Source organism: Hemiscyllium ocellatum, chromosome 13 (genome assembly GCF_020745735.1).
Source record: "Hemiscyllium ocellatum isolate sHemOce1 chromosome 13, sHemOce1.pat.X.cur, whole genome shotgun sequence".
NCBI lineage: Eukaryota > Metazoa > Chordata > Chondrichthyes > Orectolobiformes > Hemiscylliidae > Hemiscyllium > Hemiscyllium ocellatum.
In genome coordinates this window covers 80,087,912-80,114,939 of record NC_083413.1, presented here as the reverse complement: position 1 = coordinate 80,114,939, position 27,028 = coordinate 80,087,912, and the positions used below count along the sequence as shown (strand labels likewise).

Sequence of the window (27,028 nt, the reverse complement as noted above, 5' to 3'; positions counted from 1 at the left end):
ATCCCGCTCTGCGTGCCCTGTTCTCTGAGAGGCAGCTCAACGCCACTGCCCCCCTCCCTTTCAAACTGTCAACCCAGCACAGGCCCTCTCGCATTTTCAGACTTCCAATCACCTCAAAAGGAGGGAGCAGTCCGCTCCCAGTGCCCGTCAGAGATCGATAGATTCTAAGATTTTGAAGGATGCCAAGGGGCGTTGCCGAGGGAAACAGTGACAAGGTAGAAAGATGGCAAGCAGGCTTTGAGGGGCAGAACGGTCTAAGCCCTGCTCCCAATTTCTTTGATCCCACCTTCCTTGGTGACACACCACCTTCCCTCCCCAACTCCACCCAAACTGTTAGGTATTCACTAAGGTTCATCACGTTACTGACTCCAACAGTGCCCTTGGTCCGAACCACCCAGTTCACTGCCGCAGTGGCCTGGGCAGGGGGAACAGTAATGGGTTTTCCCATGCTGTGCTCCCGTCATCACTAAGACCCACCCACACCCACTTCCAGAATCTTGAAAGGGTGCAGGAAAGGTTTACAAGGATGTTGGCAGGGTTGGAGGGTTTGAGCAGGAGGGAGAGGCTGCAAAGACCTGGGATATTTTCTTTGGAGCGTTGGAAGCTGAGGGTTGACCTTATATCATCAGGGACATGGATAGGATAAATACACAAGGTCTTTTCCCCAGGGTAGGGGAGTTCAGAACTAGAGGGCATAGGCTTAAAGTGAGAGGGGAAAGATTTAAAAGGGACTGAAGGGTCAACTTTTTCACACAGAGGGTGGTGCGTGTATGGAATGAGCTGCCAGAGGAAGTGGTGGAGGCTGGTACAATTACAGCATTTTAAAGGCATCTGGATGGGTACATGAATAAGAAAATATAGAGGGATATGGGCCAAATGCTGACAAATGGGACTGGATTAATTTGGGATATCTGGTCGGTGTGGACCAGTTAGATGGAAGAGTCTTTTCCCACACTACATGACTACAGTCATCAAGTCATACAGACCCTTTGGTCCAACTCTTCCACTCCGACCAGACATCCCAATCTGACCTGGCCCCATTTATCATCACTTGGTCCCATATCCCTCTGAATATTCCTATTCATATACCTATCCAAATGCCTTTTAAATGTAACTGTACCCACCTCCACCACTAACTCTATGACTTTAAGTTGCCACAGTTCACCCCTGCCTCAGTTAATTCCCTGCTGTCACCTTGATCCTGGATCCCAGTCCCGCTCCTGGCTAATCTCCCACTTTCTGACTCCTGCCAAACCTGAGGAAGTTCAGACTTCCGCTGTTTGTGTCCTGACATTCAGTAAATCCCTGTCACTCCTGAGCGCTGCACTGACTCCCAGTCAGACAATGCCCTCCTTTGTCAAACTCTCTGTCTGTTCCCTCAGCCCCTCCTCACCGTTGCAGATTCATGGAGGTCTGCATCACAGAGAAAGGCCGTTCGGGTCTGTGCGAGTCAAAAACAAGCAGAAAACTATCCTGATCCCATTTTCCAGCATTGACAGAGACAGTCTCCTCTGGTCCAAAGTACTCTCGAACCTCTCGAGTCTCCCCAGCTTCCTCCCAGACAAAACCATTGCCTAGGCCCAATCTCTGGAAATCCTCCGTCCACATCTCCGCACCCACCCCCCTCTCTCTTCCTTTAAGACCAATCTCAGCTGAACCTCTGCGCTATAACATCCTGACACAGCCTGGGGTCAGTGTTTCTTTATGGGATTCCAGTGAGAGACTGTTGGAGGTTCTTTACCTTTGGTAGAGTATGTGGTTGTAAATTGTTGAAGCCACAATCTACCAGGGAGGGCCCTGCTGATTGATGACCTGTGAGTGTGAGGATGAGGAAGGGTACAGACATGTTTGAGTGACAGGACGGGACCGAGGTCTGAGTGAGGAGGGTACAGACCCCTCTGGCTCGGAAGGAAGGAAAACTCAAGAGAACTGGCATCAGTGGATATGTTTTTGCCAAATATTTATTTGGAGTGTAAACAGGATGCTGGGTATTGTGGGCTGTGGGAATATTTGCTCAAAGCTGAGAGAATCCAGTGAACCAGAAATTCCAGCACACGCCCTGATCAGACCAGGGCCAAAGTACAAGAGCTCACCCCCAGTGTCACACTCATGGTCACTCCCAGTGTCTCCCCAAGTATCACCCCCAGTGTCGCCCCCCCCAATGTCACACAGATGGTCACTCCCAGTGTCCCCTCCAGTGTCACACTCACGGTCACTCCCAGTGTTCCACCCCACCCAGTGTCACCCCCAGTGTCACTGCCAGTGTCACACTCATGGTCACTCCTAGTGTCTCCCCCAGAGTCACACTCATTGTCACCCTCAGAAAGGCAGAAAGGTTGAGTTGAGAATTATCAGGTCAGCCCCCTGATGGGATCTCCTGACATACCTCTCTCTGAATCACTCACTCTCTGGGGCTGAGGACAGACTGCGGCCTTAGACCTTCGTAATGGGAAGTGCTGGGAACAGCAGCGAGCTGCTGGCATTCTCCTGGGGATTACAGAGTCTGTGAGAACGTGCTTCCTGATGCATGACCCTTCATCCAAAAGTATTCGTCAGGGATTGCTGGCTCTGAGCCAAGAATTCCGACCTTCCCTGGGGACGTGGACAGCTAGAGTCCAAATTCAGGAGCCAGCCTGTGTTCAGTCGGTCACACAGGGATTTCTGAAGCCCTGATCAGGCTGGGCACACAATCGCAAACAGAGCAGCCTGTTTGGTTTTTGGCCCTATAGCCTTCTCAGACTAACAAGGACAGGGGCACCAAGGGGCTGCTCTCTCCTCAGAGAGAGAGAGAGACGGACTGGCAGTGATTTAACCTGAGGACCACCATGCCTCAGGAGAAGGGAGAGAGTGAGGAGGAGAGTCCCTCCATGGCAACTCTGCGTCACGAGCAAGCCATCCAGCCAACTGAGCTAACCCTTAGGGCAGATATGGCAGCACTAGGGACCAATACCATTGCGACAGGGATGAATAATTCAGTAATACAGACAAACGGTCCCATAGCATAAATAATACTTGAAAGGACCAATCAATCTGTATTAGGGAATATGGGGGGTGCGGGGTGAAGCTGTAAGAGTCACCAATTCCCCAGCAGTGGGTAAAAGCAGCTGTGATAATCTGTGGGGGCATTTATACCTATAGTTAGGGCTGCTGGGGAGGATTAATGTGTCAATAGACAATGATGCTCCCATCAGGTAAATTAAGCTTTAATAGGAACATATACCACAAGGGGATGGCAAGGATATAAATACAGCTGTAATAAGGATTACCCCCCTAGGGGTAAATACAGCTGTAATAGGGATTACCCCCCCAAGGGTAAATACAGCTGTAATAGGAATGAAACCCACAGGGGTAAATACAGCTGTAATAGGGATTACCCCTCGGGGTAAATACAGCTGTAATAGGAATTTCCCCCACGGGGTAAATACAGCTGTAATAGGGATTACCCCCCCAGGGGTAAATACAGCTGTAATAGGAATTTCCCCCCCAGGGGTAAATACAGCTGTAATAGGAATTACCCCCCAGGGGTAAATACAGCTGTAATAGGGATTACCCCTCAGGGTAATACAGCTGTAATAGGGATTACCCCACAGGGGTAAATACAGCTGTAACAGGGATTACCCTACTGCCCCCCCCCCCCGGGGTATATACAGCGGTAATAGGGATCACCCCTCCCCCCTGGAGTATATACTGCTGTTATAGGGATTACCCCCCCCCGAGGGGTAAATACAGCTGTAATAGGGATTACCCCCCCAGGGGTATATACAGCTCTAATAGGGATTACCCCACGCTGGGGTATATACAGCTGTAATAGGGATTACCCCCCGGGGTATATACAGCTGTAATAGGGATTACCCCCCCAGGGGTAAATACAGCTGTAATAGGGATTACCCCCCGGGGTATATACAGCTGTAATAGGGATTACCCCCCCAGGGGTAAATACAGCTGTAATAGGGATTACCCCCCGGGGTATATACAGCTGTAATAGGGATTACCCTCCCAGGGGTAAATACAGCTGTAATAGGGATTACCCTCCGAGGTGTAAATACAGCTGTTATAGGGATTTCCCTCTGGGGATAAACCCTGCTCTAATAGGAATGACTAATTTAGTCCGGGACTAGGGCTGATCTGGATATGAAAGTGCTTGGGGACAGTGTGAGCACAAGCTGTGGTTGTATTTGAGATGCCTTGAATAAAGCAGATAGACAGAAAGGGTTAATCAGGCACTGGGAACTCCAGTTTAACTTGGACATCATGCCCCCGACTCTCTCTGTGTCTAACAGCTCAGGCAGCCCAGTCACAGAGACACACCAGACCCTGGGTTAAGCCACAGACTTTGCACTTTCCAAGAACTGGGTCACTGATTTCAGTCAGAGCTTCTAGGCAGGACAGTGGCCTGGGGCGGGGGGGGACTGTGAGTGGCCCAGGCTGCACAATGGGGCAGACTGACCTGGGAAACAGATCCCTTCATACAGCAGCAGAGGTGACCAGGGCGAAGGGAGAAGGGGCTGGACACAGCATGAGCATTTAAAACAGAACAGGTCAGCGATTGAGAGGCTGAATAAATCACCCAGATTGTCTCTCTGTTCTCCCACTGATTGCAGGCAAGTGGAAACCCTTTGGGGGAAAGCACACACGGGCAAATACACAAACAGGTCTCTTCTCTCTCACCACTCCCATAGTCAGGAGGAAAAACCAGTGGGAAACGATAAATATAAGACACACTTCCTGGAACTGTGACCAACTGTTGCTGATTATTAACTCTTCTGTTAAACTTGACGGCAGCAAACACTAAATATACATCCTGGGCAACAAAATGACCCGACACTAAATCTGAACCATGAATCACTTCATAGCAACAGGGACTGTTTGATAATCCACTGAAAACAGGAAACAGAAATTATAATAATACTGAAGAGTGCTGCACTGTCAGAGAGTCAGTACTGAGGGAGTGCTGCACTGTCAGAGGGTCAGTACTGAGGGAGTGCTGCACTGTCAGAGAGTCAGTACTGAGTGAGTGCCGCACTGTCAGGGGGTCAGTACTGAGGGAGTGCTGCACTCTCAGAGGGTCAGTACTGAATGAGTGCCACACTGTCAGAGAGTCAGTACTGAGGGAGTGCTGCACTGTCAGAGGGTCAGTGCTGAGGGAGTGCCGCACTGTTGGGGGGTCAGTACTGAGGGAGTGCTGCAATGTCAGGGGGTCAGTACTGAGGGAGTGCCGCACTGTTGGGGGGTCAGTACTGAGGGAGTGCTGCACTGTCAGAGGGTCAGCACTGAAGGAGTGCTGCACTGTCCGAGGGTCAGTACTGAGGGAGTGCTGCGCTATTCGAGGGTCAGTACTGAGAGAGTGCTGCACTGTCAGAGGGTCAGTACTGAGAGAGTGCTGCACTGTCGGAAATCAGTACTGAGGGAGTGCTGCCCTGTCAGAGGGTCAATACTGAAGGAGTGATGTTATATATTCATTGAGCACTATAGCCACCATCCTTGGGGTCCACATGCGGATTGCCTCCACGTTCTGTGATGGTGCCCTGCCCTATCCAGAGTCACTCACTTACTCTTTACTGAAACCAAATGCACCTTTGTGTTTTCCATTGTTGCACCTGCCAATGAGTTCTCACTCACTCTTTTATGATTCCTAATTTCCTTTTCAAACGCGATTTCGACCAAGACCGCGTCCTTCCCGCGTACCAAATATTCGGTCCCGATCTCCCTCCTTTGTTTTGGGGGTTTTCTATTTCCTGCCTGAACAGATTCGCTTGGATGTAATTTAAAGAATTGTGCTCTCTCCCTACTTTCTAATTCCATCGCTGTTCCTCTATCCTCTGAACTATTTATCAGGATCCCATTCCCCGGCCAATCTCCCGCATATTCACCCACAGCATTGACACACCTGCCCATGAGCATGCTGGTCCTGGTCCTGTTGGGATGTGGTGTCTGTGACTGACTCCTAATCTCACCCACCCCTCTCGGTCTAACTCTCTATCAATTCAAAATAATTCCCTTCACTTCTCCTGCAGTGATACGTTACGGACAGTTTGGGCTTGGCGATGTACAAGTGAAAAATAAACCTCAGGCCCTCTCCAGCCTGAAAACAAGTTCCACACGGTGGCTCAGTGGTTAGCACTGCTGCCTCACAGCGCCAGGGATCTGGGTTCAATTCCAGCCTCAGGTGACTGTCTGTGTGGAGTTTGCACATTCTCCCCGTGTCTGTGTGGGTTTCCTCCCACAGTCCAAAGATGTGCCGGTCAGGTGGATTGACTATCCTAAATTGCCCATAGTGTGCAGGCTAGCTGGATTTTGCTACAGAAAGTACAAGGTTACAGGTGGGATGCTGTTCAGTGTGGACTCGATGGGCTGAATGACCTGCTTCCACACTCTAGGGATTCTATCCTAATTCAGGGGAGCACATTCCTGGCCATCTGCCCTTCTCCTGGTTGAAAGACCCTGGCACCTCACAGGAGATGGGTACATCTTTGTCCACGAGGCTGGGGAGTCCGAAAGTGTCGTGGTTCCTCCTTCGTCTGGAGGATTATCAATGAACCCTGAGGCCCCCAATGTCTGCTAATTACTGTTCTATCGAAGAGTCAGGCTAACAGTATAACTGAGCCTCCCAGACCAAAACAAGGAACCATTTGTGACATCCATCTGTGTTGGAAAAGGTCACGGTTCGGAAAGAGTTAATGCTGGACACTGCAATCAGCTCCATCCCGTCTGATAGGCCCCATCATGGTGGGTGGGGAAAGGGGCAGACTTGCTAGAAACTAAAGAGGAGAGAGATGTTCCCGTTGGTGTTAGTGACAATGTGCAAGGAGCTGATGCAATTTACATTGAGTTGCTGTGGCCCAATAAACCAAGCCTTGTTATGACAGGAGCCTTTCCTCGTGAACACTGTTGTTCTTCCTGTTGTCCTTCTCTCACTATCAACCCAATAGACCCCTTCGAGCCAGTCAAGGGAACAAGGGTATCCACCTGCCCACAAACACACCACTGTCTAGGGTGACAAGGCACTCCGGGACATCGGAAAATAGGAATAAGAAGGCCATTTGACCCTTCAATTCTGTTCCACCATTCGATTAGACTTTGCCTAATCATCCACCTCAGCACCATCCCCTCCCAGCCTCCTGTCCCTTGATCTCTGTAACATCTAGAAATCTAAAAATAAACTCAACGTCAGACTCTGGGGTCAAGAATTCCGAAGATTCTCCATCCCCTCAGTGAAAAATTCCCCCTCAGCTCAGTTCTAAATGACCTGCTCTTTATTTTGAGACTTTGCTCTCTGCTCAGACTAGAGACCCCTCAGTCAGGGGGCAAACACCCTTCTTGCATTTATCCCAGGCAAACCTTGGATGTTTGAAGGAACCTGGTTTAACCCCTTCTATCCTGATTTTCCGACAGGGTAAGGGGGGGTCGGTCTGATGAACTTCCAGTGACTCTGCTGAGAGTGTGCACAGACAATACTCAGGGGCTGCAACAGAGAGAGAGAGACTCATGCAACACATCCTCATCAGTGAAGAGCACCTAGCCTTCCCTCTCCAGCCTTCTCTTCCCAATGGGATTGCAAGCCCATTGAGAATCCATTCCTATGAAGTTTCCTTTAACAACCTATGCTTGGGCTGGGTGCAGTGCTGGTGAGACCCATATACCCTGCTGTGAGAATGTAACGGGTCAGTCCATCAAACACAGCTAACCTCTCAGTAAATCCCACTGCCCAATCAGTCCCCACGCTCGCTCGCTCTCTCTCTCTCTTTCTGACTCCCAATGGCTCCCACTCAATGAAGTCTCGACTTTAAAATCCTTGTTCGGGATTCCAGGTCTCTCCCTGGCTGTGTTCTGCTCCATTGCTGCAAACACCTTCAGCTCTCAGAGATGGATGCACCCCCATGGGTGCGGCACGGTGGCACAGCAGTTAGCACAGCTGCCTCACAGCGCCAGAGACCCGGGTTCAATTCCCGCCTCAGGCGACTGACTGTGTGGAGTTTGCACGTTCTCCCCGTGTCTGCGTGGGTTTCCTCCGGGTGCTCCGGTTTCCTCCCACAGTCCAAAGATGTGCAGATCAGGTGAATTGGCCATGCTAAATTGCCCGTAGTGTTAGGGGAATGGGTCTGAGTGGGTTGTGCTTCAGCGGGTCGGTGTGGACTTGTTGGGCCGAAGGGCCTGTTTCCACACTGTAAGTAATCTAATCTAATCTCCAATCCTCACTTCCTGTTGATTCCCACTCACCACTGCTCCTCCATTGGAGACTTACCTGTCTTGTGTACTTCAGCCCCAAGCTTCAGAAATCTTTTCCCCCACCCTCCACCCCTCAAGGTTTCCAAATCTTCACACCTCCATCCTACCATCTGTCCACCTCTCCACCTTATACCCCTCCACGCTCACTCTCACATGCATGCACACTCACACACACTCATACTGTCTCACACACACTCACTCTCAAACACACTGTCTTACACCCACGTACATTCTCTGACACACACACACACACACACACAGTCTCACATGCTCTCACACTCACACTGAAACACACTGTCTTACATCCACGTGCACACATACACACTTAATATCTCACATACTCACACACACACTCTCAAACACATTATTTTACACATACCCCACTGTGTCTCACACACACACTCAAACACAGCCTCAGACACACTGTCTCACCTATTTGGAATTTTACATACGTATACACACACACACACACACACACATGTACACACACACACACACATGTACACACACACTCACACACACACACACCCCTGACACCGCCCATGCAGCAGCCTCTCCCCTCCTGGATAAGTTTGATTTTGGGTTTATCCACCAATGAGGGGACACCTCGGGGGCACCAAACCCAAACCCAGAGGAGTGACTGTGACAGAATCGAGGGAAGCCTTGGCTGAGCTTGGAGAGCTGGCATGGTCTCTGCCCGCGGACTGCCCAGGTGTGGGCTGGGGCTGGGGTGGTGTAAGGCCACAGTAAAACCTGCCGATTAACTCGCAGCCTTCCGAAGGGAGAAAATACCCGACTGCAAATGTGTAAACCAGGGCGGGGTGGGCGAATCAATCTCTGACTGTGAGGGGGCGTGGGGGGTGGGGGGGAGTTTAGCTTTGTCCTGTGCAGCAGCTTCAATACTGTTCCTTTCCTGTTTCTCAGGGAAGGCTGTGTGTTGCTTTTAGAAACTCTCTGAGTGTAATAAAGCAGCAGCACCTACCCAGGTCTCCTGCTGGGGGGTTCAGTCCTGCTGTGCCAGAGCTCCAGTACCCCACTGTTCCTCTCATAGCGACGCCGATACAGCTGAGACGAGGCCAGCTCCCGGAGCCTGACAGCGGCCATGCCTCCTGGCACTGGGGACAGATCGTCCCAGGGCCTCACTCAGGCCAAGGTGGGGGGGGAGGGTGGGGACTCAAGGAAACGGAGGCAGGAGGCCTCGGCCGGCTCCTGCAGGCTTCCTGCTCCGGTTCCTGAGGGCCTTCCCAGGCCTACATCCTGACTCACTGCATTAGCCCACACCCACTCGCAAACAGCAGCCCCAGCAGCTGGCTCGGCCACAGCCAGACGGACAGGCTTGTGATTGGCAGCACCTTCCTTGATGGGTAGAGTGGCAGCCAGACTCTGGCCTAGGCTGTCAGGGCAGCCACATTGGCCAACCCACAGGCAGGGAACGGGTAGAGGGTACCCCCGATCGAGCGCACACACTTGGGCCTGTCCTGCTAGGAGCCGCTCTATCCCAGACAGAGAGCATGGTCACACCCATGTCATTGGGTGTTTGCCATTCACTCCTGGCACTTGGGTGTCACCAGCATTTTATTGCCAATCCCTGATGTACTTTTATACCCAGGATGTCACCATCAGGGCAACTCACAAACGTTTCACTGTCGTCACATGAGTACACGTGACAATAAAGCTAATGGTGACTCTCGTTGCCCCTTGAGAAGGTGGTGGTGAGCTGTCCTCTTCAGCTGAGGCAGTTCACTTGCTCCAGAGTTGACCCACAATGTCCTGAGGGAGGGAATTCCAGGATTCTGACCCAGCGACGGTGAAGGAATGGCAATGGTATCTCCAGGTCAGGATGGGGAGTGGCTCGGAGGGGAACCTGCAGTTGTTGGTGTTCCCACGTTACTGCTGCACTTCCCCTTCTTGAGGGAAGTGGCCGTGTGGTTGGAAGGTGCTGCCTGAAGACCTTTGGTCAATTCTGTAGCGCACCTTGTCGATACTATACGCTGCTGCTATTGAACGTTGGTGGTAGATGGTTGTGGATGTGGTGTCAGTAAAGCGGGCTGCTCTGTCCAGGGTGGTGTCAAGCACCAGGCAAGTGGGGACTTTCCCTGACTTGTGCCTTGTAGATGATGGACAGGTTTGGGGGAGTCAGGAGGTGAGTTACTCACCGCAGTATTCCTAGTCTCTGACCTGCTGTTGTAGACCTGTGCTTATGTGGTGAGTCCAGTTGAGTTTCAGACTTGTGGTAACCCCCAGGATATGGATAGTGGGGCATTTGGTGATGGTAACACAAATGAATGTTAAGGAGCAGTGTTAGACAGTCTCTTATTGGAGAGGATCACTGCCTGGCATTTGTGTGGAGTGAATGTTACTTGTCACCCCAAGCCTGCATATTGTCCAGATCTTGTTGCATTTGAACATGTGTGCTCCAGTACCTGAGGGGTTGTGAATGGCGCTGCGCACTGCAATCATCAATGAGCATCTCAACCTCTGACTTTCTGATGGAGGGAAGGGCATTGATGAAGCAGCTGAAGATGGATGGGCCTCAGACACTACCCTGAGGGACTCCTGCAGAGATGTCCTGGAGCTGAGATGACTGACCACAACCATCTTCCTCTGTGCCAGGTGTGAGTCTAACAAGCGAAGAGTTTGCCCCTGATACCCATTGATTCCAGTGTTTCCAGGGCTCCTTGATGCCACACTCAGTCAAATGCAGCCTCGATGTCAGGGACTGTCACTCTCACCATCCCCCACACTCCCACACCCCCACCCCCACCCCCACCCCTCTGGAATTCAGCTTTTCTGTCCATGTTTGGCCCAAGGCTGGAATGAGGTCAGGAGCTGAGTGGCCCTGGGGGACCCCAATCTGGGCGTCACTGAGCAGGTTATTGCTGAACAGGCACTGCTCGATGGCGCTGTTGGTGACATCTTCTATCACTTTACTGATGGTTGAGAGGAGACCAATGGGAGGTAATTGGCTGGGTTGGATTTGTCCTGCTTTTTATGTACAAGACATATCTGGGCAATTGCCGTTAAGATGACAGTGGTAACTGTACTAGGAGAGCTTGGCTAGGGGAACAGCAAGTTCTGGAACACAAGTCTTCAGTACGATTACCAGCCTGTTGACACCACACAAAGCCTTCGCAGTATCCAGTGTCCCTAACCATTTCTTGATAACACGCGGAGGGAACTGAATTGGCCGAAGACTGGAAACTCTGATGCTCAGGTCCAATGGAGCAGGAATAGGGACATGCTCACCAGGCAGCTGCATGATAACAAAACACTCACAACCCTGCACACTAACACTGACACACTCACAACCCTGCACACTAACACACTCACAACCCTGCACACTAACACTGACACACTCCCAATCCAGCACACTAACATTGACACACTCACAACCCTGCACACTGACACACTCACAACCCTGCACACTAACACTGACACACTCCCAATCCAGCACACTAACACACTCACAACCCTGCACACTAACACTGACAAACTCACAACCCTGCACACTAACACACTCACAACCCTGCACACTAACACTGACATACTACCCTGCACACTAACATTATACAATCACAATCCTGCACACTAACACTGACACACTCACAACCCTGCACACTAACACTGATACACGCACTACCCTGCACACTAACACTGACACACTCCCAATCCAGCACACTAACACACTCACAACCCTGCACACTAACACTGACACACTCACAACCCTGCACACTAACACTGACATACTCACTACCCTGCACACTAACACTGACCCACTCATTACCCTGCACACTAACACTGACACACTCACAACCCTGCACATTAACACTGACATACTCACTACCCGGCACACTAACATTGATACAATCACAATCCTGCACACTAACACTGACACACTCACAACCCTGCACACTAACACTGACACACTCACAACCCTGCACATTAACACTGACATACTCACTACCCTGCACACTAACATTGACCTACTCACTACCCTGCACACTAACATTGACACAATCACAATCCTGCACACTAACACTGACACACTCACTATCCTGCACACTCACAACCCTGCACACTAACACTGACACACTCACTATCCTGCACACTCACAACCCTGCACACTAACACTGACATACTCACTACCCTGCACACGAACATTGACACACTCACAACCCTGCACACTAACACTGACACACAATCCTGCACACTAACACTGACACACTCACTACCCTGCACACTAACACTGACCCACTCACAATCCTGCACATCAAAATACTGACCCACACACAAGACTGCACACTAACATTTACACACACAATTCTGCATGCTAACATCGACACAATCACAACTCTGCACACTAACACTGACACACAATCCAGTGCAATAACACTGATACACTCACAATCTTGTCACTAACATTGACACACAAACAATCCTGCACACTGACAATGACACAATCACAACCCAGCACACTAACACTGACACATCACAACCCTGCACACTACACTGACACACTCACAAACCTGCACACTAACACTGACCCACTCCCAATCCGGCACACTAACACTGATACACTCAATCCTGCACACTAACACTGACACCTGGAATCCTGCACACCAACATTGACACGATCACAATCCTGCACAATATCACTGACCCACTCACAATCCTGCACACTAACACGGACACAATCTCATTCCTGCACACTAACACTGACCCACTCACAATCCTGCACACTAACACTGACACACTCACTATCCTGCACATCAAAATACGGACCCACACACAAGACTGCACACTAACATTTACACACACACAATTCTGCATGCTAACATCAACACAATCACAACTCTGCACACTAACACTGACACACAATCCAGTGCACTAACACTGATACACTCACAATCTTGTCACTAACACTGACACACAAACAATCCTGCACATTGACATTGGCACAATCACAAACCAGCACACTAACACTGACACACTCACAACCCTGCACACTAACATCAACACAATCACAACCCTGCTTACTAACACTGACACACTCACAACCGTGCACACTAACATCGACACAATCAGAACCCTGCACACTAACACTGACACACACACAATCCTGCACATTAACATTGACACAATCACAATCCTGCACACTAACACTGACACAATCACAATCCTGCACACTGATAGCGACACAATCACAATACTACACACTAACATTAATACACTCACAATCCTGCACACTAACACTGATACACTCAATCTTGCACACTTAACATTGACACAATCACAATCCTGCACATTAACATTGACACACTAACAATCCTGCACACTAACACGGATGCACACAATCCTGCACACTAACACTGACACACTCAATTCTGCACACTAACATTAACACACTCACAATCCTCAAGTAAAAAATGAGGTCTGCAGATGCTGGAGATCACAGCTGCAAATGTGTTGCTGTCAAAGCACAGCAGGCCAGGCAGCATCTCAGGAATAGAGAATTCGACGTTTCGAGCATAAGCCCTTCATCAGGAAGGGCTTATGTTCGAAACGTCGAATTCTCTATTCCTGAGATGCTGCCTGGCCTGCTGTGCTTTGACCAGCAACACATTTGCAGCACACTCACAATCCTGCACACTAACACTGACCTACACAGAATCCTGCACACCAACACTGACACACTCAATCTTGCACACTTAACATTGACACAATCACAACCCTGCACATTAACATTGACACACTCACAATCCTGCCCACTAACACTGATGCACACAATCTTGCGCACTAACACTGACACAATCACAGTCCTGCACATTAACATTGACACACTCACAATCTTGCATACTAACACTGACACACTCACAATCCTGCCCACTAACACTGATGCACACAATCTTGCACACTAACACTGACACAATCACAATCCTGCACATTAACATTGACAGACACACAAAATTGCACACTAACATCGACACACTCACAATCCTGTATACCAACATTGAGACACACACAAACCTGCACATTAACATTGACACACTCACAACCCTGCTCGCTAACACTGACACACACACAATCCTGCACACTAACATTAACACATTCACAGAACTGCACACTAATACTGACCCACTCACAATCCGGCACATCAAAATACTGACCCATTCACAATCCTGCACATTAGCGTTAACACAATCACAACCCTGCATGAAAACATTAACACACACACACAACCCTGCACACTAACATCGACACACACACAAAACTGCACATTAACTTTGACACACTCACAACCCTGCATACTAACATTGACACAATCACAATCCTGCACACTAACACTGACTCACTCACAATCCTGCACACTAACACTGACACACTCACAACCCTGCACACTAACATTGATACACTCACAATCCTGCACACTAACATTGACCCACACACAAAACTGCACATTAACTTTGACACACTCACAACACTGCACACTAACATTGACACACTTACAACCCTGCAAACTAACACTGACACACTCAAAATCCTGCACACTAACATTGACACAATCACAACCCTGCACACTAACACTGATATGCTCACAACTCTGCACATTAACATTGACACAATCACAATCCTGCACACTATCACTGACACACTCACAATCCTGCACACTAACAATGACACACTCACAATCCTGCACATCAAAGTACTGACACACACACAAAACTGCACACTAACGTTAACGCATTCACAGAACTGCACATTAACACTGGCTCATTCATAATCCTGCACACTAACATCCACACACACACAACCCTGCACACTAACACTGACACACACACACAAACCTGCACACTAACGCTGACTCACTCACAAACCTGAACACTAACACTGACACACTCACATCAACACACTCACAACCCTGCACACTAACACTGACACACTCACAATTCTGCACACTAACACTGACACACTCACAATCCTGCACACTAACATCGGCATAATCACAGTCCTGCACACTAACACTGACACACTCAATCCAGCACACTAACACTTACACACACAATTCTGCACACAAACATCAACACAATCACAACCCTGCACACTAACAGTGACCCACTCACAATCCTGCACATCAAAATACTGACACACACACAAAACTGCACACTTACACTGACACACGCACAAAACTGCACATTAGCACTGATACACACACAAAACTGCGCAATAACAGTTTTCCACTCACAATTCTGCACACTAATATTAATACACACACAAATCTCCACACTAACATTAACACATTCACAGAACTGCACATTAATACTGACCCACTCAATCCTGCACACTAACAATAACACACTCAATCCTGCACACAATCATCACAATCACAATCCTGCACACTATCACTGACACACTCACAATCCTGCACATCAAAATACTGACACACACACAAAACTGCACACTAACGTTAACATATTCACAGAATTGCACATTAACACTGACCCACTCATAATCTGCACATTAACATTGACACACACACACACAAACCTGCACACTAACATTGACACAATCACAACCCTGCACACTAACACTGACACACTCACAACCATGCACACTAACACTGACACACTCACAACCATCCACACTAACATCAACACAATCAGAGCCCTGCACACTAACACTGACACACACACAATCCTGCACACTAACATCGACCCACTCACAACCCTGCACACTAACACTGACACACTCACAACCATGCACACTAACACTGACACACTCACAACCATCCACACTAACATCAACACAATCAGAGCCCTGCACACTAACACTGACACACACACAATCCTGCACACTAACATCGACCCACTCACAACCCTGCACTCTAACACTGACCCACTCACAACATTGTACACTAACACCGACACAATCACAATCCTGCACACTAACATCGGCACATTCACAACCCTGCACTCTAACACTGACACACTCACAACCTTGTACACACTCTAACATCGACACACTCTCAAAACTGCACACTAACACTGACCCATTCACAATCTGGCACACTAACACTGACACACTCACAAACCTGAACACTGACACAGGCACACTCACATCACACTAATTAGATTAGATTACTTAAAGTGTGAAAACAGGCCCTTCAGCCCAACAAGTCCACACTGACCCGCCGAAGTGCATACCCCTAACCTAAGACTAGGGGCAATTTAGCATGGCCAATTCACCTGACCCGCACATCTTTGGACTGTGGGAGGAAACCGGAGCACCCGGAGGAAACCCACGCAGACACGGGAGAACGTGCAAACTCCACACAGTCTGTCGCCTGAGTCGGGAATTGAACCCAGGTCTCAAGTGCTGTGAGGCAGCAGTGCTAACCACTGTGCCACTGTGCCACCCATAATACTAATACTGACACACTCACAAACCTGCTCACTAACACTGACATGAGCACCCTCACATCACACTAACACTGACCCACTCACAATCCTGCACACTCCTGACATATCAGTAATACGGACACACTCACAAACCTGCACACTAACATTGACACACTCACAAACCTGAACACTGACACGGTCACACTCACCTCACACTAATATTGACACATTCACAAACCTGCTCACTAACACTGACATGGGCACACTCATGTCACACTATTACTGACACAGTCACAAACCAGCACACTAAAGCTGACACACATAAATCACACTAACATTAATACACTCACAAACTTGCACACTATCACTGACACACCACAGCCCACCACAGTCACAGTGATACAGCCACAGAACTCCACACTAACACTGACACATTTACAATCCAGTATAATAACACTAACACTGAGAATTCAGCACTGTGCACACTAATACTGAAACACTGACAGTGGAGCCTGCTAACACTGACACACCCACTCTCTATAACACCAGAACACTAAAACTGACACACTCATTCTATCACACTGACACACTCAATGTCCATAACACTAACACTGACACACTCAGTCTATCACACTGACACTGACACACCCGCTGTCCATAATACTGACACACTCAGTCTATCACACTAACACTGACACACCCACTCTCCATACTACTAACACTGACACACTCAGTCTATCACACTGACACTGACACATCCACTGGCCATAACAATAACCCTGACACACTCAGTCCATCACACTGACACTGACACACTCACTGTCCATAAGACGGGCACTGACACACTCAGTCTATCACACTGACACACTCAGTCCATCACACTGACACACCCACTGTCCAGAACACAAACACTGACACACTCAGTCTATCACACTGACACTGACACACCCACTGTCCATAACACTGACACACTCAGTCAATCACACTGACACTGACACACTCACTGTCCAAAACACTGACACTGACACACTCAGTCTACAACACTGACATTGACACACTCACTGACAAGAACACTAAAACTGACACACTCAGTCCATCACACTGACATTGACACACTCAGTCTATCGCAATAACACTGACACACCCACTGTCCATAACACTGACACACTCAGTCTATCACACTGACACTGACACACCCACTGTCCAAAACACTGACACTGACACACTCAGTCTACAACACTGACAATGACACACCCACTGTCTATAAGACGAGCACTGACACACTCAGTCTATCACACATACACTGACACACCCACTGTCCATGACACACCCACTCTCCATAACACTAACACTGACACACTCAGTCCATCACACTGACACTGACACACCCACTGTCCATGACACACCCACTGTCCATAAGACTAGCACTGACACACTCAGTCCATCACACTGACACACCCACTATCCAGAACACGAACACAGACACACTCAGTCTATCATACTGACACACCCACTATCCAGAACACGAACACTGACACACTCAGTCCATCACACTGACACACCCACTGTCCAGAACACAAACACTGACACACTCAGTCTATCACACTGACACTGACACACCCACTGTCCATAACACTGACACACTCAGTCAATCACACTGACACTGACACACTCACTGTCCAAAACACTGACACTGACACACTCAGTCTACAACACTGACATTGACACACTCACTGACAAGAACACTAAAACTGACACACTCAGTCCATCACACTGACATTGACACACTCAGTCTATCGCAATAACACTGACACACCCACTGTCCATAACACTGACACACTCAGTCTATCACACTGACACTGACACACCCACTGTCCAAAACACTGACACTGACACACTCAGTCTACAACACTGACATTGACACACCCACTGTCTATAAGACGAGCACTGACACACTCAGTCTATCACACATACACTGACACACCCACTGTCCATGACACACCCACTCTCCATAACACTAACACTGACACACTCAGTCCATCACACTGACACTGACACACCCACTGTCCATGACACACCCACTGTCCATAAGACTAGCACTGACACACTCAGTCCATCACACTGACACACCCACTATCCAGAACACGAACACAGACACACTCAGTCTATCATACTGACACACCCACTATCCAGAACACGAACACTGACACACTCAGTCTATCACACTGACACTGACACACCCACTGTCCATGACACACCCTCTGTCATAACATTAACACTGACACACTCAATCCATCACACTGACACTGACACGCTCAGTCTATCACACATACACTGACACACCCACTGTCCATGACACACCCACTCTCCATAACACTAACACTGACACACTCAGTCCATCACACTGACACTGCCACACCCACTGTCCATAACACTAACAATGACATCCTCAGTCTATCACACTGACACTGACACACTCAGTCTATCACACTGACACTGACACACCCACTGCCCATAAGACGAGCACTGACACACTCAGTCTATCACACTGACACACCCTCTGTCCATAACACTAACACTGACACTCTCAGTCTATCACACTTACACTGCCACAACCACAGTCCATAAGACGAGCACTGACACACTCAGTCTATCACACTGTCACACCCTCTGTCCATAACACTAACACTGACACACTCAGTCTACCACACTGACACTGAAACACCCACTGTCCATAAGACGTGCACTGACATACTCAGTCTACCACACTGACACTGACACACCCACTGTCAATAACACTAACACTGACACACTCCGTCTATTACACTGACACACCCACCATCCATAACACTAACACTGACACACTCAGTCTATCACACTAACAATGACACACCCACTGTCCATGAACTAACACTGACACACTCAGTCCATCACACTGACATTGACACGCTCAGTCTATCACACTGACACTGACACACCCACTGTCCATGACACACCCTCTGTCCATAACACTAACACTGCCACACTCAGTCCATCACACTGACAATGACACACCCATTGTCCATAACACTAACACTGACACACTCAGACAATCACACTGTCACACCTACTGCCCATAACACCAACACTGACACACTCAGTCTATCACACTTATACTGACATACCCACTCTCCAGAACACTAACACTGACACACTCACGTCTATCACCCTGACACTGACACACTCAGTCCGTCATACTCAGTCTATCACACTAGCACTGACACACCCAATGTCCATAACACAAACACTGACACAATCAGTCTATCACGCTAACACTGACATACGCAGTGTATCACACTGACACTGACACACTCAGTCTATCACACTAGCACTGACACATCTATCCATAACACTAACACACTCAGTCCTCACACTGACACTGACACACCCACTGTCCATAACACTAACACTGACACACTCAGTCTATCATACTAACACTGACACACGCAGTGTATCACACAGACACACACAGTCTATCACACTAGCACTGACACACCCTCTGTCCATAACACTAACACTGACACACTCAGTCCTCACACTGACACTGACGCACCCATTGTCCATAACACTAACACTGACACAACCACTGTCCATAACACAAACACTGACACACTCAGTCTATCATACTAACACTGACACACGCAGTGTATCACACTGACACACTCAGTCTATCACACTAGCACTGACACACCCTCTGTCCATGACACTAACACTGACACGCTCAGTCTATCACACTGACACACTCAGTCTATCACATTTACACTGACACACCCACTCTCCATAACACTAACACTGACACACTCGGTCTTCACACTGACACTGACACACCCATTCTCCATAACACTAACACTGACACACACAGTCTACCACACTAACACTGACACAACCACTCTCCATAACACTAACACACTCAGTCCTCACACTGACACTCTCAGTCTATCACATTTACACTGACACACCCACTCTCCATAACACTGTGACACACTCAATCACACTGACACTGACACACCCACTGTCCATAACACAAACACTGACACACTCAGTCTATCATACTAACACTGACACACGCAGTGTATCACACTGACACTGACACACCCACTGTCCATAACACTAACACTGACACACTCAGTCCTCACACTGACACTGACACACCCATTGTCCATAACACTAACACTGACACACGCAGTGTATCACATTAACACACTCACTCTATCACACTAGCACTGACACACCCTCTGTCCATAACACTAACACACTCAGTCCTCACACTGACACTCTCAGTCTATCACATTTACACTGACACATCCACTCTCCATAACATTGTGACACACTCAATCACACTGACACTGACACACCCACAGTCCATAACACAAACACTGACACTGACACACCCAATGTCCATAACACAAACACTGACAGACTCAGTCTATGACACTAACACACGCAGTGTATCACACTAACACTGACACACCCACTGTCCATAACACTGACACTGACACACTCAGTCTATCACACTAGCACTGACACATCTTCTGTCCATAACACTAACACACTCAGTCCTCACACTAACACTCTCAGTCTATCACATTTACACTGACACACCCACTCTCCATAACACTAACAGTTACACACTCGGTCTATCACACTAACACTGACACACCCACTGTCCATAACACTAACACTGATACACTCAGTCTTCACACTGACACTGACACACCCATTCTCCATAACACTAACACTGACACACACAGTCTACCACACTAACACTGACACAACCACTCTCCATAACACTAACACACTCAGTCCTCACACTGACACTCTCAGTCTATCACATTTACACTGACACACCCATTCCCCATAACACTGTGACACACTCAATCACACTGACACTGACACACCCACTATCCATAACACAAACACTGGCACTGACACACCCAATGTCCAAAACACAAACACTGACACACTCAGTCTATCACACTAACACTGGCACACGCAGTGTATCACACTTGCACTGACACACCCTCTGTCCATAACACTAACACACTCAGTCCTCACACTGACACTGACACTCTCAGTCTATCACATTTACACTGACACACCCACGGTTCATAACACTAACAGTGACACACTCAATCACACTGACACTGACACACCCACTGTCCATAACACAAACACTGACACACTCAGTCTATCATACTAACACTGACACACGCAGTGTATCACACTGACACTGACACACCCACTCTCCATAACACTAACACTGATACACGCAGTGTATCACACTGACACACTCACTCTATCACACTAGCACTGACACACCCTCTGTCCATAACACTAACGCTGACACGCTCAGTCTATCACACTGACACGCTCAGTCTATCACATTTACACTGACACACCCGCTCTCCATAACACTAACACTGACACACTCAGTCTTCACACTGACACTGACACACCCATTCTCCATAACACTAACACTGACACACCCAGTCTACCACACTAACACTGACACAACCACTCTCCATAACACTGTGACACACTCAGTCCTCACACTGACACTCTCAGTCTATCACATTTACACTGACACACCCACTCTCCATAACACTGTGACACACTCAATCACACTGACACTGACACACCCACTGTCCATAACACAAACACTGACACACTCAGTCTATCATACTAACACTGACACACGCAGTGTATCACACTGACACTGACACACCCACTCTCCATAACACTAACACTGACACACGCAGTGTATCACACTGACACACTCACTCTATCACACTAGCACTGACACACCCTCTGTCCATAACACTAACACACTCAGTCCTCACACTGACACTGACACTCTCAGTCTATCACATTTACACGGACACACACACTCTCCATAACACGAACACTGACACACTCAGTCTATCACACTGACACTGACACACTCACTCTCCATAACACTAACACTGGCACACTCATTCTATCACACTAGCACACTGACACACCCACTGCCCATTACATTAACACTGACACATTCAGTCTATCACACTAACACTGACACACTCTGTCTATCACACTGACACTGACACACCCACTGTCCATAACACTAACACTGACACACTCAGTCTATCACACTGACACTGACACACCCACTCTCCATAACACCAACACGGACACACTCAGTCAATCACACTAGCACTGGCACACCCACTGTCCACAACACTAACACACTCAGTCCTCACACTGACACTGACACTCTCAGTGTATCACATTTACACTGACACATCCACGGTCCATAACACTAACAGTGACACACTCAATCACACTGACACTGACACACCCACTGTCCATAACACAAACGCTGACACGCTCAGTATATCACACTAACGCTGATACACCCACTGTCCATAACACTAACGCTGACACTGACACACCCAATGTCCATAACACTAACACTGTCACATTCAGTCTATCACACTAGCACTGACATACCCTCTGTCCATAACAGTAACACACTCAGTCCTCACACTGACACTGACACACTCAGTCTATCACACTGACACACCCACCGTCCATAACTCCAACACTGACGCACTTAGTCTATCACACTAGCACACTGACACACCCACTGTCCATGACACTGAGACTGACACACCCACTCTCCATAACACTAACACTGATACACCCACCGTCCATAACTCCAACACTGACGCACTCAGTCTATCATACTGACACTAACACACCCACTGTCCATAACACCAACACAGACACACTTTGTCTATCACACTAGCACACTGACACACCCACTGCCCATAACATTAACACTGACACACATAGTCCATCACACTGGCACACCCACCGTCCATAACACTAACACTGACGCACTCAGTCTATCACACTAGCACTGACACACCCACTCTCCATAACACTAACACTGATACACAGACGTCTATCACCCTGACACTGACACACTCAGTCCGTCACACTCAGTCTATCACACTAGTACGGACACACCCACTGTCCATAACACAAACACTGATACACTCAGTCTATCACACTAACAGTGACACATGCAGTGTATCACACTAACACTGACACACTCATGCTATCACGCTAGCACTGACACACCAGCTGTCCATAACACTATCACACTCAGTCCTCACACTAACACTCTCAGTCTATCACATTTACACTGACACACCCACTCTCCATAACACTAACAGTTACACACTCGGTCTATCACACTAACACTGACACACCCACTGTCCATAACACTAACACTGATACACTCAGTCTTCACACTGACACTGACACACCCATTCTCCATAACACTAACACTGACACACACAGTCTACCACACTAACACTGACACAACCACTCTCCATAACACTAACACACTCAGTCCTCACACTGACACTCTCAGTCTATCACATTTACACTGACACACCCATTCTCCATAACACTGTGACACACTCAATCACACTGAAACTGACACACCCACTGTCCATAACACAAACACTGGCACTGACACACCCAATGTCCAAAACACAAACACTGACACACTCAGTCTATCACACTAACAGTGACACATGCAGTGTATCACACTAACACTGACACACTCAGTCTATCACGCTAGTACTGACACACCCTCTGTCCATAACACTAACACACTCAGTCCTCACACTGACACAGACACACTAGCACTGACACACCCGCTGTCCATAACACTATCACACTCAGTCCTCACACTAACACTCTCAGTCTATCACATTTACACTGACACACCCACTCTCCATAACACTAACAGTGACACACTCAGTCTATCACACTGACACTGACACACTCAGACTATCACACTAGCACTGACACACCCTCTGTCCATAACACTAACACACTCAGTCCTCACACTGACACTGACACTCTCAGTCTATCACATTTACACGGACACACACACTCTCCATAACACGAACACTGACACACTCAGTCTATCACACTGACACTGACACACTCACTCTCCATAACACTAACACTGGCACACTCATTCTATCACACTAGCACACTGACACACCCACTGCCCATTACATTAACACTGACACATTCAGTCTATCACACTAACACTGACACACTCTGTCTATCACACTGACACTGACACACCCACTGCCTAAAACATTAACACTGACACTCTCAGTCAATTACACTGACACATCCACTGTCCATAACACTAACACTGACACACTCAGTCTATCACACTGACACTGACACACCCACTCTCCATAACACCAACACGGACACACTCAGTCAATCACACTAGCACTGACACACCCACTGTCCACAACACTAACACACTCAGTCCTCACACTGACACTGACACTCTCAGTGTATCACATTTACACTGACACACCCACGGTTCATAACACTAACAGTGACACACTCAATCACACTGACACTGACACACCCACTGTCCATAACACAAACGCTGACACGCTCAGTATATCACACTAACGCTGATACACCCACTGTCCATAACACTAACGCTGACACTGACACACCCAATGTCCATAACACTAACACTGTCACATTCAGTCTATCACACTAGCACTGACATACCCTCTGTCCATAACAGTAACACACTCAGTCCTCACACTGACACTGACACACTCAGTCTATCACACTGACACACCCACCGTCCATAACTCCAACACTGACGCACTTAGTCTATCACACTAGCACACTGACACACCCACTGTCCATGACACTGAGACTGACACACCCACTCTCCATAACACTAACACTGATACACCCACCATCCATAACTCCAACACTGACGCACTCAGTCTATCATACTGACACTAACACACCCACTGTCCATAACACCAACACAGACACACTTTGTCTATCACACTAGCACACTGACACACCCACTGCCCATAACATTAACACTGACACACATAGTCCATCACACTGGCACACCCACCGTCCATAACACTAACACTGACGCACTCAGTCTATCACACTAGCACTGACACACCCACTCTCCATAACACTAACACTGATACACAGACGTCTATCACCCTGACACTGACACACTCAGTCCGTCACACTCAGTCTATCACACTAGTACGGACACACCCACTGTCCATAACACAAACACTGATACACTCAGTCTATCACACTAACAGTGACACATGCAGTGTATCACACTAACACTGACACACTCAGGCTATCACGCTAGCACTGACACACCCGCTGTCCATAACACTATCACACTCAGTCCTCACACTAACACTCTCAGTCTATCACATTTACACTGACACACCCACTCTCCATAACACTAACAGTGACACACTCAGTCTATCACACTGACACTGACACACTCAGACTATCACACTAGCACTGACACACCCTCTGTCTATAACACTAACACACTCAGTCCTCACACTAACACTCTCAGTCTATCACATTTACACTGACACACCCACTCTCCATAACACTAACAGTTTCACACTCGGTCTATCACACTAACACTGACACACCCACTGTCCATAACACTAACACTGATACACTCAGTCTTCACACTGACACTGACACACCCATTCTCCATAACACTAACACTGACACACACATTCTACCACACTAACACTGACACAACCACTCTCCATAACACTAACACACTCAGTCGTCAGACTGACACTCTCAGTCTATCACATTTACACTGACACACCCATTCTCCATAACACTGTGACACACTCAATCACACTGACACTGACACACCCACTGTCCATAACACAAACACTGGCACTGACACACCCAATGTCCAAAACACAAACACTGACACACTCAGTCTATCACACTAACAGTGACACATGCAGTGTATCACACTAACACTGACACACTCAGTCTATCACGCTAGTACTGACACACCCTCTGTCCATAACACTAACACACTCAGTCCTCACACTGACACAGACACACGAGCACTGACACACCCTCTGTCCAAAACACAAACACTGACACACTCAGTCTATCACACTAACACTGGCACACGCAGTGTATCACACTTGCACTGACACACCCTCTGTCCATAACACTAAGACACTCAGTCCTCACACTGACACTGACACTCTCAGTCTATCACATTTACATGGACACACACACTCTCCATAACACGAACACTGACACACTCAGTCTATCACACTGACACTGACACACTCACTCTCCATAACACTAACACTGGCACACTCATTCTATCACACTAGCACACTGACACACCCACTGCCCATTACATTAACACTGACACATTCAGTCTATCACACTAACACTGACACACTCTGTCTATCACACTGACACTGACACACCCACTGCCTAAAGCA

The 27,028-nt window shown here is 48.2% G+C and overlaps 1 protein-coding gene across 3 annotated transcripts in view; it reads right to left on the bottom strand.

Annotated features, from left to right (window-relative positions):
- Nucleotides 1–27,028, bottom strand: part of LOC132821962 (LIM and senescent cell antigen-like-containing domain protein 2) — a 120,798-nt gene that overhangs the window by 78,767 nt on the left and 15,003 nt on the right. Inside the window, exon 1 of one of the 3 annotated variants that reach the window (XM_060834984.1) lies at nt 9,209–9,392. The exons of the other annotated variants lie outside the window; for them this stretch is intronic. Within the exon in view, the coding sequence (XP_060690967.1) occupies nt 9,209–9,330 (122 nt within the window). The 5' untranslated portion in view covers nt 9,331–9,392. Of the gene's footprint in view, nt 1–9,208; nt 9,393–27,028 lie in introns of those variants that run through there. 3 annotated transcript variants of the gene reach the window in all.